This window comes from Malus domestica, chromosome 08 (genome assembly GCF_042453785.1).
Source record: "Malus domestica chromosome 08, GDT2T_hap1".
In the NCBI taxonomy this organism is placed as follows: domain Eukaryota; kingdom Viridiplantae; phylum Streptophyta; class Magnoliopsida; order Rosales; family Rosaceae; genus Malus; species Malus domestica.
This window is the reverse complement of record NC_091668.1, coordinates 12609282-12625143: the sequence shown is the minus strand read 5'-3', so window position 1 is coordinate 12625143 and position 15862 is coordinate 12609282. Positions and strand designations below refer to the sequence as shown.

The 15862-nt window shown below is 38.8% G+C and overlaps 1 protein-coding gene and 1 long non-coding RNA gene across 5 annotated transcripts; one reads left to right on the top strand and one right to left on the bottom strand.

Annotated features, from left to right (window-relative positions):
- Positions 1-2529: 2529 nt before the first annotated feature.
- On the bottom strand, positions 2530-4251 carry LOC139198036 (uncharacterized). The gene is made up of 4 exons (XM_070826275.1): positions 3581-4251; positions 3249-3480; positions 2779-2852; positions 2530-2674 (listed from the first exon to the last, which is right to left on the bottom strand). The coding sequence occupies exons 1-4, from the start codon at positions 4249-4251 to the stop codon at positions 2530-2532; spliced, it is 1122 nt and encodes a 373-aa protein (XP_070682376.1).
- Positions 4252-12909: 8658 nt separating this feature from the next.
- Positions 12910-15862, top strand: LOC108174853 (uncharacterized). Of its 4 annotated transcripts, none has more exons than XR_011583862.1 (6): positions 12910-13133; positions 13274-13385; positions 14097-14266; positions 14771-14889; positions 15051-15603; positions 15689-15862. It is a non-coding gene; the product is annotated as an uncharacterized lncRNA (long non-coding RNA). The 4 variants fall into 4 exon arrangements; XR_011583861.1 differs by having other exon boundaries at positions 14757-14889; XR_011583860.1 differs by having other exon boundaries at positions 14097-14889; positions 15051-15113; positions 15193-15603.

Sequence of the window (15862 nt, the reverse complement as noted above, 5' to 3'; positions counted from 1 at the left end):
AAGCATCGAGACATGAAACACATTATATACCTTAGATAATTCCGGAGGCAACTCCAATCTGTAAGCAACTTCACCAATCCTCTCAGTGATCTCATAAGGTCCTATGTACCTAGGACTTAGCTTGCCCTTCTTTCCAAACCGCACTACACCTCTCCAAGGTGACAATTTCAAGAATACCAAATTACCCACATCATATACTCGATCAGTAGCATGTCTATCTGCTAAACTCTTTTGTCGATCCTAGGCCGCTTTCAGGTTAGACTTAATCACCTAAACATTTTGAGTAGTCTCATCCACAATCTCTGGGCCTTCTAACACTCTTTTGCCAACCTCTGATCAACACAATGGTGTACGACAAACTCTACCATAAAGTGCCTCAAATGGTGACATACCAATGCTCGAATGAAAACTATTATTGTAGGCAAATTCCATCAAGTCTAGGCGATCATGCCAAGAATCACCAAACTGTAACACTGAAGATCTCAGCATATCCTCTAACGTCTGAATAGTCCTCTCTGATTGCCCATCGGTTTGAGGATGATAAGTAGTGCTGTAAAGTAGTTTTGTACCAAAAGCTTCCTGAAAAGCTATCCAAAACTTAGAAGTAAATCTTGGATCTCGATCAGAAATAATATTCACTGGAACTCCATGATACTTCACAATCTTCGTGATGAACAACTTGGCCAATTTATTCAGAGGATACTTTTCCCTCACTGGAATGAAGTGTGTTGACTTAGTAAGTCGATCTACAATCACCCAAACATCATCAAATCCATTTTGTGTATGCGGAAGCTTATACACGAAATCCATAGTTATATTTTCCCATTTCCATTGAGGAACAGGAAACGGTTGCATCCCACCAAAAGGCTTCTTTCTTTCAGTTTTAACTTGCTGGCAAACAATGCACCTACTTACATATTCTGCAATTTCCCTCTTCATACCCGGCCAATAATAAAATGGTCGAATGGTATGGTACATCTTAGTCCCTCTTGGATGCATCGCATAAGTCGAACAATGTGCTTCATCCAAAATTTCCTTCTTTAATTCCTCATTATTCGACACTTATATTCTATTCTCCTGCATAAGCATGCCATCTGATTCTCGAATCCTAAGGTCTTTCTTTTTCCCTTATTTCTCAATTGAATCATTTCTTGGATTTCTTCATCAACCATCTGAGCTTCAAGTACACGATGGACTAAAACTGGCCTGACTTGGAAACTAGTAAGAAAAGCTTCTCTTCGTTCTTCTAACTCCAACTTTACTCCAGTAGCTCTCAAATCTGCAAGAAGAGGAACACGACAAGCATACAAAGCATTGAGTCGACCTTGAGGTTTCCTACTCAGTGCATCAGCTACCACATTTGCACGACCCGGATGATACTCAATAATGCAATCATAATCACTTAGTAACTCCATCCACCTTCGCTGACGAAGATTAAGATCATGCTGAGTGAAAAGATACTGGAGACTCTTATAATCTGTGAAGATCTTACACTTCTCACCATAGAGATAATGCCTCCAAATTTTCAAAGCAAAGACAATAGCTGCCAACTCAAGATCGTGAGTAGGATAATTCCTTTCATGAATCTTCAACTGTCGAGAAGCATAGGCAATCACTCTATTATGCTGCATCAAAACACATCTTAAACCATTCAAAGAAGTATCACTGTAAATCTCAAAGCTACTGTTATCATCAGGAAGTACCAATACTGGAGCATGAGTGAGGCAATATTTCAACTGCTGGAAACTTTGCTCACAATTCTCGTCCCACTCAAACTTAACATCCTTCCTGGTTAATTTCGTTAGTGGCAAAGCAGTCATAGAAAAATCTTGAACAAACCGTAGATAATAACCTGCTAGACCCAGAAAACTCCTTACCTCAGTGACGGTTTGTGGTTATTCCCAATTCTCCACTGCTGCTATCTTTTGAGAATCTACTTGAATTCCTTGTGCCGATACTACATGCCCCAAAAATGCCACTTGATTCAACCAAAATTGACATTTACTGAACTTGGCATGCAACCGATGCTCCCTCAATTTCTTTAATACCAAGTTAAGATGTCGAATATGATTTGCTTTCGACTTAGAGTATACCAGAATATCATTGATAAAAACAATGACAAATCTATCAAGATATTGCTGGAATACCTCATTCATTAGCCTCATGAAAGCTGCAGGTGCATTAGTTAATCCAAATGGCATCACCAAAAACTCATAATGTCCATAACGGGTCCTGAAAGTCGTCTTAGGTACATCATCCTCTTTAATCTTCAACTGATAATAGCCAGATCTCAAATCAATCTTAGAGAACACACACGCACTTTTAAGCTGATCAAACAAATCATCGATACGAGGCAATGGATAACGGTTTTTAATCGTCACCCGATTCAATTGCCTGTAATCAATACATAATCTCAAGGTTCCATCTTTCTTTCTTACAAATAACACCGGAGCTCCCCAAGGTGAAGTACTAGGTTGAATGAAACCTTTATCAGTTAATTCCTGTAACTGAATTTTCAATTCTCTCAATTCAACTGGAGCCATGAGTCAAAGATATAGGATCCGTACCTGGAAGCAAATCAATCGAAAACTCCACATCTCTGTCTGACAGCAATCTAGGAAAATCTTCTAGGAATACATCAGGATAGTGCCTGACTACTCCAACTTCCTCCACACTGCTAGGAACAACATCATTTAATACCACATATGCTAAGTATCCTTGACAACCTTTCGATAACAACTTATTTGCTCTCATGGTAGAAATAACACCATGTCTCACCCCACTGCTTTCACCCACAAAAGTAACCTCTGGTAATCCAGGACAATGAAAAGTAACAGATTTCCCGTAACAATCTATATGGGCACGATTATAATGCAATCAATCTGCCCCTAAAATCACATCAAAATCCACAATATCTAACGGGATAAGATTAGCTGGCATAACTACACCATCTACCATCACTGGACACCCTGGATAAACACTATCAACATAACATTTGTCTCCTCTAGGCATAGCAAACTCTAAATCAAATCCTAGAGGTGTAGGGTGAGGCTGTGTCATTTGAGCAAACGTATGAGAAATCACAGAATGTGTAGCACCATAACCAATCAATACTCTAGCAAAGTAACCAAGAATATTTAACGTACCCATAATCAAATCCGGATGGTTCTGAGCATCTTGCAGTGATATGTGATTAACACGTCCATGAGCTTGCTATCGTCCACCACGACTTCTGTTGCCTTGGTTACCTCACCCCTGAGAAGTACGTCCCTATCCTGACTGGCTAGATTGCCTAGACGGTCCTGCACTGCTAGCAGCAACCTCTCCCTGTTGGGGCTGACCTCCCTGATGCCACTGAGATCCACTAGCTGGCATGGAAGAATAAGAAGTATAACCTCCAGGGTCTTGGGAATACCCAGTCTGAGAATAAGGATCTTGGGAATACTAATACTGTCCGGAAGCATAGGGAGCAGCATCACCCTGATAGTGGTAAGCACCACCACGACCCGTCTGACCACAACTGCCTGATCCAAAGTTCTGCTGAATCGGCGCTGAAGGTGGCATAGTAGACTACTGAGACCTCTGCTGACTCTGGGGACACTGAGCAGCCTTATGTCCCAACTGTCCACAAGTGTAGCAAGCACCACCACCACCACTTCTCCTACACTCTCCATGATGTCTGAAGTTACAAAGGCGGCACAATGGAGCACCAGAACCACCAGCACCACCAAAATCTCTCTGTCTCTGAAACCTGGGTCCACCAGCAAATCTTCCACCTCTCCTCGGGCCTGTGACACTAAATCCTCCACTAGAAAAACTCGAGCTCGCTCCACTTTTCTTGAAATTCTGTGTCTTACGGGGTCCCTGAGTGGAGATACCTTTACCCCTATCATCTTTCTTCTGATTATCATTCTTATCTTCATCATCCTCACTGTTACTAGGAAGGTTGTCAGAATCCTCCATCCAAACCAAAATCTCATAAAACTCATGATAAGTGGTGCAAGGAAGCGCACTACCAAAAGTCCGCCATTTCCTCTTAGTTCCCAGCTTAAAACGGCGAAGCATCTCTGCCTGATTACCAGCTGTATCAGGATCATAACGAGATAAGTCTATAAATTTCCTGTAATACTCATGCACCGACATATTCTTTTGCTTTAATTGAGCGAACTCCTGCTTCTTACGATCAATGTACTCCGGAGGAACAAATATTTTCATAAAATTCTCTTTGAATACTTCCCAGTCAGCTGCCATCTCAGGTGACATAAACTTAGTCTGATTTACCCACCAAGCTGCTGGCTCTCATCCTAAAAACCAAGTAGTGGTCTCAACCCATCTATTAGCAGGAAAATTCCCTTGACTCTACATCACCTGGAAAGTCTTCTCAATATGGTCTAACCACTTTTCTACCCCTTCATGACCCTCATTACCCATGAAACGGTCCAATTTCAGATTATACATAGTCTCCAAGGGTGTTCTCTGAGAATGAGGATGACGGATTGCATTCTGAAAAATATGGGCCATCGCTTCCCCTAATTGAGTTATATCAGGGAAATTAGACTCAAAAGCACGGCGTGTTTCCCTACGAGGCAGCATAGTTCTGACAGAAGACACCCAAAGATCATTAGACAAAAGACACCAAAAGATCATTAGAGCATTAACAATTTATACAGGATTGCAACCTAGGCTCTGATACCAAACTGACACACCCCGATCCTAGAATCAAGGCGTGCTGGCCGTCATGTGGGTGTGACGTAACTAAAAGTGCGACGTGGAAGCAATAGATAAGAGAAATACGAACAAACAAAAACCAAATACTAGCAATAATAACCAAGTAACATGCTAGAGTAAGTTTAAGTGTGAAACACACAAATTCAGAGCATAAGTACTAGGTGCAGTCCAGTAGGACCATAACTAAATTACAACACCCGCAGGTGAGTCCTACATTTATGTAGTCTGTCAGTACGCCGTGGGAATCCTCGTGGGCCACCAACGCTGCTAACTAGAACCTGGAAGGGCGCAAAACAAAATTGAGTGGGTCAGTAAAACCAAAGTTTTTCAAAAACATTTCATTTAAAACATTTCTAACCCCTCGCTGTAAAACCTGTATACTTTCCCAGAAAATAACATAATATGCATATACTTCTTCAAATATTTCAAATCACCAATCTTTAACAAAACTCAGAAAATATGCCATGCCATAAATGTCAATAACAAATTAAGAATGCATCAATATAACAGGTGACATAATGAATCAACCGGAGACCCTGCAGTTGGTCCTGTACGGTTAATTCCATAGCTCAATATCCAAACCAACCGGAGTCACCACGGTGACCTGTACGACACTACTCTACACATAAGTCGGAACGACCTGAAATAGTCTGTACGACAAGAATGGTGTAATAATACGCTCTAGTGCTTCTCTCATCAATCATTTGTGCACATAATCTAAGGTCACTACCAGTCAGAACCACCTCTAATGATCTGTACGACTAGCATGTCGGAACCCTCTCATTGTCTGTACGACATACACCTACTTGGATCCAAGGTAAGCATGCGGTGCGATGAATACTATAAGCACTAACACCAGGGATGCAGGTTATGAGCTCTCAACACAATTCACCTCAACAATAAATCATATCAATAACATAAAACTCACCTGATACTCACATGTGCGTCCACAGCACCATTTCATATATATATGCATCAATTACTAATTCATATAATTCATAATATGCATGCATGGCATTTTAAAAACACACTTTCTTTTAAATTCAATTTCTGGGAAATTTAGTAGTATATAGGTAATAACAGAAAATAACTGCCCACTCACTGATAAGTCGAATGGTTATAACCCCTGTGACGTCCTTGAATGCGCTCGTCCTCAGGATAGGTATCACCTATATGCGAAACAACTAAAACAACGTTATTTAAAGCACATAACCAACAATTTGTAATAACTTCTCATACGATGCTCAATTTGGGTATATGAATATACCACAGTGACCTACTCGACGTTATGGACGTTGAGGTATTTTTAGAAAAAAATTTCGAGGCTACACGCGCCCTCACGCCCCAGGAGAGGCACGGACCCACGCGCCCCACGCGCGTCATCTTCTTCCTCCAGTGCCGGACTGGTTTTTTCGGTCGCCAGAAACTGGAGACTTTTCAATCTCCTTGTTCTCCGCCATTTCTCAACCATTTTCCATGAAATTTTTACCAAAATGTCCTACATCACGAGGGGAAGAAGGCTATACCTTTTTGGAGCCTCAAAACCTTCGAAAATCATGTCGGGAAACTTCACCAAAACCGGCCACCTTCGAACTAGGGTGTCCCGACGTCCAAAACTTACAAACGAACATCCCTGAGGTTCGTGGGAACTTCCTAGAGCTCACTATGAGCTTGGATTGTCCTAAAAACCAACCATTACAAAGTTCATGAATAGTACTCAATTCGGACCTTGAGTTTTGAACGTGAAAACGAAGGGTTTCTTACCTGAAAATGGTACCTTTGAGTTCGTAGGGCACTCACGAACACAATGGTGCTAATCTCCACTTCGATCCATGAAGTTTTGATGGTCCTTGGGAGTGGTTCGTTCAATTTCGAAGGAAGAGAGAGATAAGAGTGACAGAGAAGGAGGAGAGAGAGAGGGCACGGGGAAGGAGAAAGCGTCCCGTGTGTGTGGTCCATCCCAAAACAATCACCATCAAGTTTTCTTAAGTCCCTAACCACACAAAATACATACAACCTTTAATCAAAATTCAAACTTTCCAAAACTTAGGGAAATATGCGTTGTTCAATAATATGTCACAGACATACCTTAGCACCCGTCAAGGATAATTTCGTCATTTCACAACCTAGATAAAAAAAATCTCGGGACGGGCTGTGACAGTAAAACAAAATGAGTATATACAATGTACAATATTTAAGAAAATAAAGAATACCTTGATAAAATAGTAACTTATTTTCCTTGATAAAATAATAAGTTATGAATTAATCGAAAAATTAATAAACTATTAATTTATCAATTATTTAATATTAGCTAAATTAACCGATTTTCTTTATTCTCCATGCTAATAATTTATGGAGGTTTAAGTGTATTTCGATGGATTACGCTTCCTAATTATAGTTGGATAGGCTCGATTCGTTAAAGTTGGATCTTTTATTTTGTATGTCATAAATTTGAAATATATATATATATATATATATATATATATAATAAAGTAGAGCACAACCCTGGGTTTCAAACTACAAACATCAAGAAATATTACACACTTTATTTCCACCACCCCAACTACTTGTTTTTTTTTTTTTTTGTCAACCACTACTTGTTTGTTAAATATGGCTAATTTTTTATATTTATTTATGTTATACGTACAGCCCCGCGGGAGATCGAAGGTCCTAAGCAGTCGCCTTATCTGATTGTCCGTAGTACCGGCCTTGTAGCATTGAAAATGTTTGAACTTGTATATTTAAACGGTTAAACTAAATAAGATTTGAGTCTAAATTTTTTAATATATTAGAAATGGCCTAACATGCATGTCAGCAAATTGAGTTGTTGATCTAGAATATATGAGGGAGATATCAATGTCATTTAATTGTAACATTAAATGACCAAGAACCCTAACAAAAAGTGAACGCACCAAGGAATACTTAGGTTCCATCATTTAGTTCACAGCTCAAGGATTTTCAAGAATAATACCTTGATTGATTGACCTGGAAGCTAAATCTCAATTTAGTCCACAAATTGAATGGACTTTCTAAAATGAATCTATTACCTATAAATTTAGTGAGCTCCATAGCACATGGTGGTTGGACCGAATTGAAAACCAAATTCATTGTGTCAATTAGCCTTAATAGAGCAATTTATGTTGCATACACAACTATGTGTAACTTGCCGACTTGTCGAATGTTGAGTCATGCATACATATATAGTTCTTGGTGCATGTCGAATCATCTGAATCTACTATGCATCTTTAATCTATTCATACGTATCATTTCCAACTTATAGTACGTACATCACGTTAAACTCACTAATCATTTTCACTGTTTCCAAAATATATCAGCCAGTGCTGATTTGGGCTCGGGTGTTCGAATTGAATTCATGACCCACTATTTGGAAGAAAATGTTGATGGATATTAAACTCACCGATTTGACGTGATGTATGGCTTTTTTGATCAAATACCATCGTTTAAGTATTTTGTTAAAAAAAAATTAATTTTAGAGACGCTAATAGTATTTTGTTAATTTTTAAAATCTTTTCTATTTAGAATAGGACCTCTAGGACATTAGGTTTGTTATCTTTCATATTATCAATCAGGAAACTTTGAAGTTTTTTTGTGTGGTGTTGTGGGTTCTAATTCGGATATTCATATCTTCATTCTATTCATATATATTCCAACTTATAGTACATCGCATTCATTTCACTAATCATTTTCAAATTTTCCAAAAGAAATTATAGACGAAAGAGCGGAAGGGAGGAGCCACTTCATAGTTCATAAGAACAAATTAAGCATTGATTGTAAAATGGTTTTATTTTTTCAAATTATTTTACTGATGCATTTTTAAATGATAGAATTTACTTTAAACTAAATTGGGACAACTTTTTTAATAGGATTTTCTCCCTTTCTATTTTCATCACATTTTCTCCCCTTCAACCATCACACTTTACTTTTTGTCTTATTGTCTTTATAAAAAAAAATCAAAATAAGATGTTGATGTGGTTTAATCGTAACCATTCAAGTATAAAGAAAGAGAATGAAAGAGAGATTAAGAAGGAAGAAAATCTTTCTCCTATCTTTTATTTGAGGATCTGCACCCTACCCTGTGCTCATGTGAGTTCATATGTAAGGTGGCGGAGGATAATTCATAACCGCAAAAGGAACTTGCAGGAATGGAGTAGAGGCAAGTCTAGAGGGAGAAAAATTGAAATATCGAATTTGACCAAGGCCCTTGACAATCTGCAAATGGATTGGGCAAACAATGCGGATCAAATTCGGGAGACCACTGCTGAAATAGATCGACTTGAGGCTCAAGAGGAAAAATTCTGGAAGCAACAATCGACGATCAAGTGGCACCAAGTGGGAGACTCAAACACGGCATTCTTTCATCACTCAACGGTGCAGCGAAGTAGACACAACACAATCAAGAAGCTCAAGATATCTAATGAGAATTGGGTGGAAGGTGAAAGTGGAATTCGATCCACAATTGAGGAATACTTCAGGAATCTTTTCACCACAAGGGGACATCGTGACTGGGGTTGTCTTCTTGATTGTGTAAAACAAGTGGTTACAGCAGAGATGAATGAAGTTCTCACATGGCCAGTCGATGATGATGAGCGCCGTGTTCCAGATGGGCAACCTCAAAGCCCCGGGCCTTGATGGATTTCAGGGTGTCTTTTTTCAATCATTCTGGGAAATTATTTCTCCAGAGGTTAGGGGATTGGCTGTAAACTTTGTCAATGGAAGTACTAGCCCGATTGACTTAAATGACACCCACATCATCCTTATCCCGAAGACCCATCACCCTGATACTGTGAATCAGTTCCAGCCCATAAGCTTGTGTAATTACTCCTACAAGGTGTTATAAAAAATTCTGGCAAATCGGTTAAAACCATATCTCCCAGCCATTATTTCACCTTGCCATAACGCTTTTGTAGAAGGGAAACTGATCCAGGACAACATCATAATCACTCATGAGGCATTTCATTTTTTAAAGATGAGGAAGACGAAGACGAAATTTGAGCTGGGCATTAAACTAGATATGAACAAGGCTTATGACTGGGTGGAGTGGGACTTCCTTTAGGCAGCTATGACAAAAATGGGGTTCGATACAAAGTGGATTAGCATGGTAATGCACTGCGTTTCAACTGTGAATTTTGTGGTCTTAATTAATGGCAAACTTGGAAGGCATTTTAAGCTGACCCGGGGTCTAAGACAGGGAGACCCTCTGTTACCCTACTTTTGTCGCTACTCATGTGAAATGTTGCAGATTTGGGCTTCTTGAAGGGCGTAAAAATCAGTAAAAATGGTCCAACTCTTTCCCACCTCCTTTTTGCCGATGACACCCTTATATTTCTGAATGCCAATATGAGCAGTTGCATCAATGTTGTCAAGTTGCTGGAGGCGTATTGCCAGGCCTTAGGGGCAAGAAGTTAGCCTAAAAAAATCCAAGGTGTTCTTCAGCGCAAATACCCCGACGATGCTTTGTGACGAATTATGTTCCATTCTGAACATGGAAAATGTGGAGGACCCTAGGAATTAAATGGGCATCCCGACAATATGGGGAAGGTCAAAGAGAAATACGCTTGCCAATGTGAAAGGCAAAGTTATGGCAAAACTTCATGGATGGAAGCAGCAATTTCTGTCACATGCCGGGAAGGAAATCTTAATTAAGGAAGTGGCGCAGGCGGTCCCAACTTATCCGATGAACATTTTTAAGCTACCAAATAATCTTTGCAATGAAATTGACGCTGCCATTGCTCAATTTTGGTGGGGCCAAAAGGAGAACGAAAGAAGAATTCATTGGGTCAATTGGGAGGCTATGGGTGCGGCAAAGCATGAGGGTGGTATGGGGTTTCAAAATTTGAAGGAGTTTAACATGGCATTACTAGCCAAGCAATGTTGGCACTTAATCAATGAACCTTTATCGTTGTGGGCTAGGGTGATAAAGGAAAGATGCTTCCCAAATGTCTCATTTTTGGAAGCAAAAAAAGGGGGCCGAGCCTCCTGGGCTTGGTCTAGTCTTCTGGAAGGCAGGGATTTAATTTTAAAGGGGACTTAGTGGCAAATCCTAAGTGGTGATCAAACCAGGTTGTGGTGTGATCGATGGCTGCCGCAACACCCAAGGGGTCACCTTACACCAACAAATGGTACCAGCTATGATGCTAATCAAAAGGTCACTACCATCATATTTGGAGACTCGGTGGTGGCAATTAGATAGTATCAGGTCTACTATCTCTGATGAGGATTGCGACGCCATTGCTGCCACTCATGTGGGGATACCCAGTTGCCCCAATCGCCTTATTTGGCAGGCTCATCCTAGGGGCCTTTATACCGTCAAATCCAGCTATTGGTGGCTGCATGCTAATTCTCATCGGTCAAGGTCGTGCCGACCTTCTTCTTCTTCCAGCTATTGGAGTATTGATGCCCCTTCCAAGATTCAAAATTTCTTGTGGCAGGGGTTACGGGGGGCTTTGGCTACACAATTAAGTCTATTTAGATGGCGATATGCTCAGTCCCCAATCTGTCCTATTTGTGGTGAGCAATCAATTGAACATCTCTTACTACTCTGTCTGTGGCTTAATCGTATTTGGTTTGGGGGGCCCTCTGAACTATAGGGTGCAAAGATCCGAGGTATCGACTCTAGCGGATTGGATTAAAATGGTGGGGCTTGCATGCCCAATAAACAAGGATGAGAGGAAGTTGTTCTTTACAAGAGTAGCATACACATGCTGGCATATTTGGAAGGGTCGTTGTTGAGCTGTTTTTAACCATAAGCCACCTGATCCAGGACTAACGGTCAATTCAATTGCGTTGGATGTGGGTTTGTGTGGTATGGCCAACCCCAGTGCGGCGACACCCACCTTCCCAAATGGCAAAAGTTAATGTTGATGCATGCTGGAGGCAGGGGGAATTAATGGGTGTAGTTGGAGTGGTGATTCGAGACTCATTTGGATGATGTCTTGCGGTCAAGAGGAGGGAGGTTTCTGCGTCAAGTGTGAAGGCTGCTAAGGCTCTCGCTGTGCTTGAGGGTTGTCTTCTAGCTAAATAAGAAAATTTTACCCAGGTTGTTATGGAATCCGACTCTCTGTCTATCATCACTTGGTTAAAGGAATCGATTAGCAAAGCAACTTGGGAGGCTTTCCCTGTGCTAACCCGTGTGGTAGACATTGGTGCCTCAATAGTTACATGCAAATGGTCCTGGATACCAAGATCGGGAAATGAATAGGCGGTTTTTTTTGCATCGCACCAGGTTCCGGAGATGCGCAACTCTGTCTGGGTAAATAGGCCCCATCTCCTCATGGTTGTGTACTTTTGCTTGCCGGTTGCCAGCTTTCCATGTTTCCTCTGCCTTCTGGCTTTGTTTATGATATGATCCGTTGCAAAAAAAAAAAAAAAGAAAAAAAAAACAACTCTTTACTTTTCAACAATTCAACTTAGAGAACTGTGAATTGTACGTAATTCTTTCTTTGTACTTAATTGCATAACTGGAAATTTAACCATCGATCTAGTAATTCTTTCTTTGTAGTTAATTTTTCTTTGTACGTAATTCTACTAACTTTTTGAAGTGCTAACTTAGTCATAACCCATTTTCCCACTCACCTTCACAAATTGAGATAACACCAATAGGCTTATATCTACTTATACTTTATCATAACTATAAGAACTCTTAACAAAGACGTGAAGGTTACGAAGGAATTTGAGATTCTTTCATAAAATCAATTGATAATATATGGGGTAATTCAATTTTATATAAGCACATGTAGAGTCATTTAATTCTCTAATGTGAGATTCACGTTTTCAGTACGCTCCCTCACGTCTGGAGTCATTTAAGCCACAACGTTGATAATACATATTGACTGACGTGAGGACATGTGGAAGCTCAACAAGTGGATTAACCTACTGTCATACTATGAAGAGAGTTAAAGTTCCTCCATAAAAATAATGGACAATATGAGAAGTAGCCTCACTACTTATAACAACATGCAAAATCCCTTATTTCCGGTATAAGATTCACACTCTCAATAACCTAGACAAAATTGGTTGTAGGGTTGTTTTAATAATTCATATTTTCCACACCAACCTTTTTAGTAGTATGTATTCATTTTTGTTGGTTAGAATTTCAACAAGGTATGTATTCTACATCTTAAAATTTCAACAATGAACGTATTTGACGTCCACTTTTTTTAATTGCTTTTTATATATTTATATTTTTTTGTCAAACACTATTGAGAAGAAGGTTTCGATCCAGGTCCAAAATCCTCTTCATCGGCAGCACCGAAAAGTTCATCATCTAGGCCAGTGCCAAGGCCAGCCATCGCACCTACTTTTTGGTCCGAGAAACTACCCTCTCCAGCCCAGCAAAGTCCGAAATCCTCGAGAACTTCAAGGATCGGGACTTCAATTTTGTCCTGGTTTGTAAAATTCCCAACATTTTGTAGCTTTTTAATCCGATTAGCCTATTGGGTTTTGCTTGATTTTTGTGTTTTTTTTATTTATTTATAATTTACAGGGTGATCTGTTTTTATTTTTTTATTTTTTTTTTAACTTACAGGGTGATCTATACGATCATTGCTGCAAAACCTTTATAATCGGACTCTATTTTAGTCTCCGACGTCGGAATTGGGATCAGTCTCGAAGAGCTTTGTGCGTATACCCTTTTCAAGGTACGGTCATCACCGATTTGAAGTTTTAGTTTGTTTGTGAATTTTTTTTTCTTTTGGATTTGTAATTTATCCTTTTGTACCTGACCGGTTGTGATCCAATTATTTTTTCGCGCGTTTTGATTTTCCTGTGAATTTATATAGGTTTAGATTTTTATTGTTAATTTATTGATGTTGGGGGATCATTTTGGCTTATAGATTGGTTTGAACATTTTGCTGTCTTTGTTTTTTCCTTTGTGTAGTTTTAGTCAGATTGAAGTGTTCTTTTCAATTTCATGTTTAATTTAAGTGTTTAGGATTATCTACATATATATAATCAATTTTGAAATTTTAAACTAAATCACTATGCTGCAATCAAACCCACAGATTGTTGGGTCCAAAAGAAGAAGAAGAAGGAGTGAACAACATGAAATTGGCTTTGGATAAGCTTCCACTCTCTTCTGTGTATAAACTCTTTGAAAAGTGATTTTGGTTGGTGCTTTTGAAAAAGATGATGGCAATTTCATATTTGGACAGAGAAAACAATAGGCATGTATAATGAAGTGGAATTTTTCGTGGTATTATCAACATGCCTGTTATAAAGAATTCTTCATTAAATTTTTTAGGGGTTTGTTTTGTGCTATTTCATTCGTGAATTGTATGTTTTGTTGTATCTAATTCTGATTTTTGTTCTACCCATTACTTAAATTTTGCTGCTTTCCATTCGATTTTTAGCCACGAGTATACATCATTGAAGAATGTTAATGAATCCAAACATGGGTTTTGGGGTGTTCTTGCTAGAAAAGCCAAAGACATTCTCGACGATGATGATAATGGAGTTCAGGATTATCATTCACCTCGAACAACAAGGACGGATATACTGTCTATGCCAACAAGAGGGTAAGGTGAGATATAGTTTTCATCATGTCTTTATAGTAGCTTGGCATTTTCCAAGGACTTTTAATTGCAACTGCATTTTTGAATATATTAAGAATGATGGGGTAAATCGGAGAGGGAGTCATTAGCTTATGGATGTGTTAACGCATCCAATGTGTTGTAATCTTTTCGCTTCGCTACTTAAACATGTTAAGATATCAATTCTAAAAAAAACTTGGTCTGCTACTTTACTTAGGTGTTGTTGGTTTACTCCAACGATAATGCCTAGCTAGGATAGCCTTTCTTTATGTCTTAACTATTGATAGTGCTATCATCATGGAAGGCTATGTTGGAGAAAAAACTGTGCAGGCAAAGGCATAAGAGTGGTGGATTTTGGAAAGAAATGCAGATGATATCATTTTGTGCTGCTTAAGTAAAAGTTTCCTCTTCTGTTATATTGTAGAAAATTAATATAAGTTGTATATTCATGATAACTGACTGATTAAGATTGCTTACAAGGGATACATATGCAGAGGAGAGCTCAACATGAGGGTGCTGTTGGTTTACCTGGCCTGGATATGTTGCAAGTGCAGGGCTGTTCAAGAAAAAAGATTTTAAAGGATCCTTTGCAAATGCAGGATCTTCTGCCAAGGTATGGGAATTCCTATTATTAAATGATATCATTGCAATCTGAGTGTAATTAGTTTAGTTTTTTTTTTTTTATGTGAAATGCTATTTATAATGTCAGAATGTTTCTTTGAATTCAGTTGTAAAGGTTTCTTTTTATATTTTTCCCTTTTTGAACATTTGCAGTTTTGTCTGGAGTGCACATTTTGGTTGTATGCAATTTGAAGAGGTTGCGAGGAAAGGATGATGGTATGGGAACTTGAATGCAGAAATAGTACTTTTACGTTATTCCTTCACTATATCGTGTTCACTTTTTCTTCCTATGCAGTCATTAATGCTGGAGTAGCTGGATGTTGCACTGGTCTTGCTCTTAGTTTTCCAAGTATCCATCGTATTACAGAGTTCGATAATTTATAATTAGCTATCATTGACCGTGCTATTAAAATTTAAATGGAACTCCCGATTTTTGTTCTCTCTCATTTTTGTTGCTCTACTGTGGTTACATTTTTTAAGTGATCAAGCTTTGTGATTGCGTATATATTGATTGATCTGTTTCTTAAAATTGTGGTTAAAAGAAACCTTTTTGAGATTATGTGAAAATTCATTTTGTCAATCAATCTGATTAGTTAAATGTCTCTTTAGGTATGATTGGGTCCTAAAAGAAGTTAAAAGACTGCAACTTTATTCAGGACGGAATCAGAATCAAATTCTTCTAGCACTTTCTCCGATTTCCCAAAAGGTGAATTACAACAAAAGTGCTCCTCCTTTCTTCAGTGGTTGTTATTATTACCTCAAAACATTTGCATGTATGTGTTTTTTTGCAGGAAGCTCAAAGGATGATTAAGAAGAAAAGGAAATCATAGATTGGAAAATAGATGGACAAAGAGACATAGGAATTTCTATTGTCCCATACCCGTGACATAAAAGGTATAAAATTGTTAATTGATAATTGAACATAAATCCACTGATTATGAATAAGTATGGTTGCTTTTGTGCAA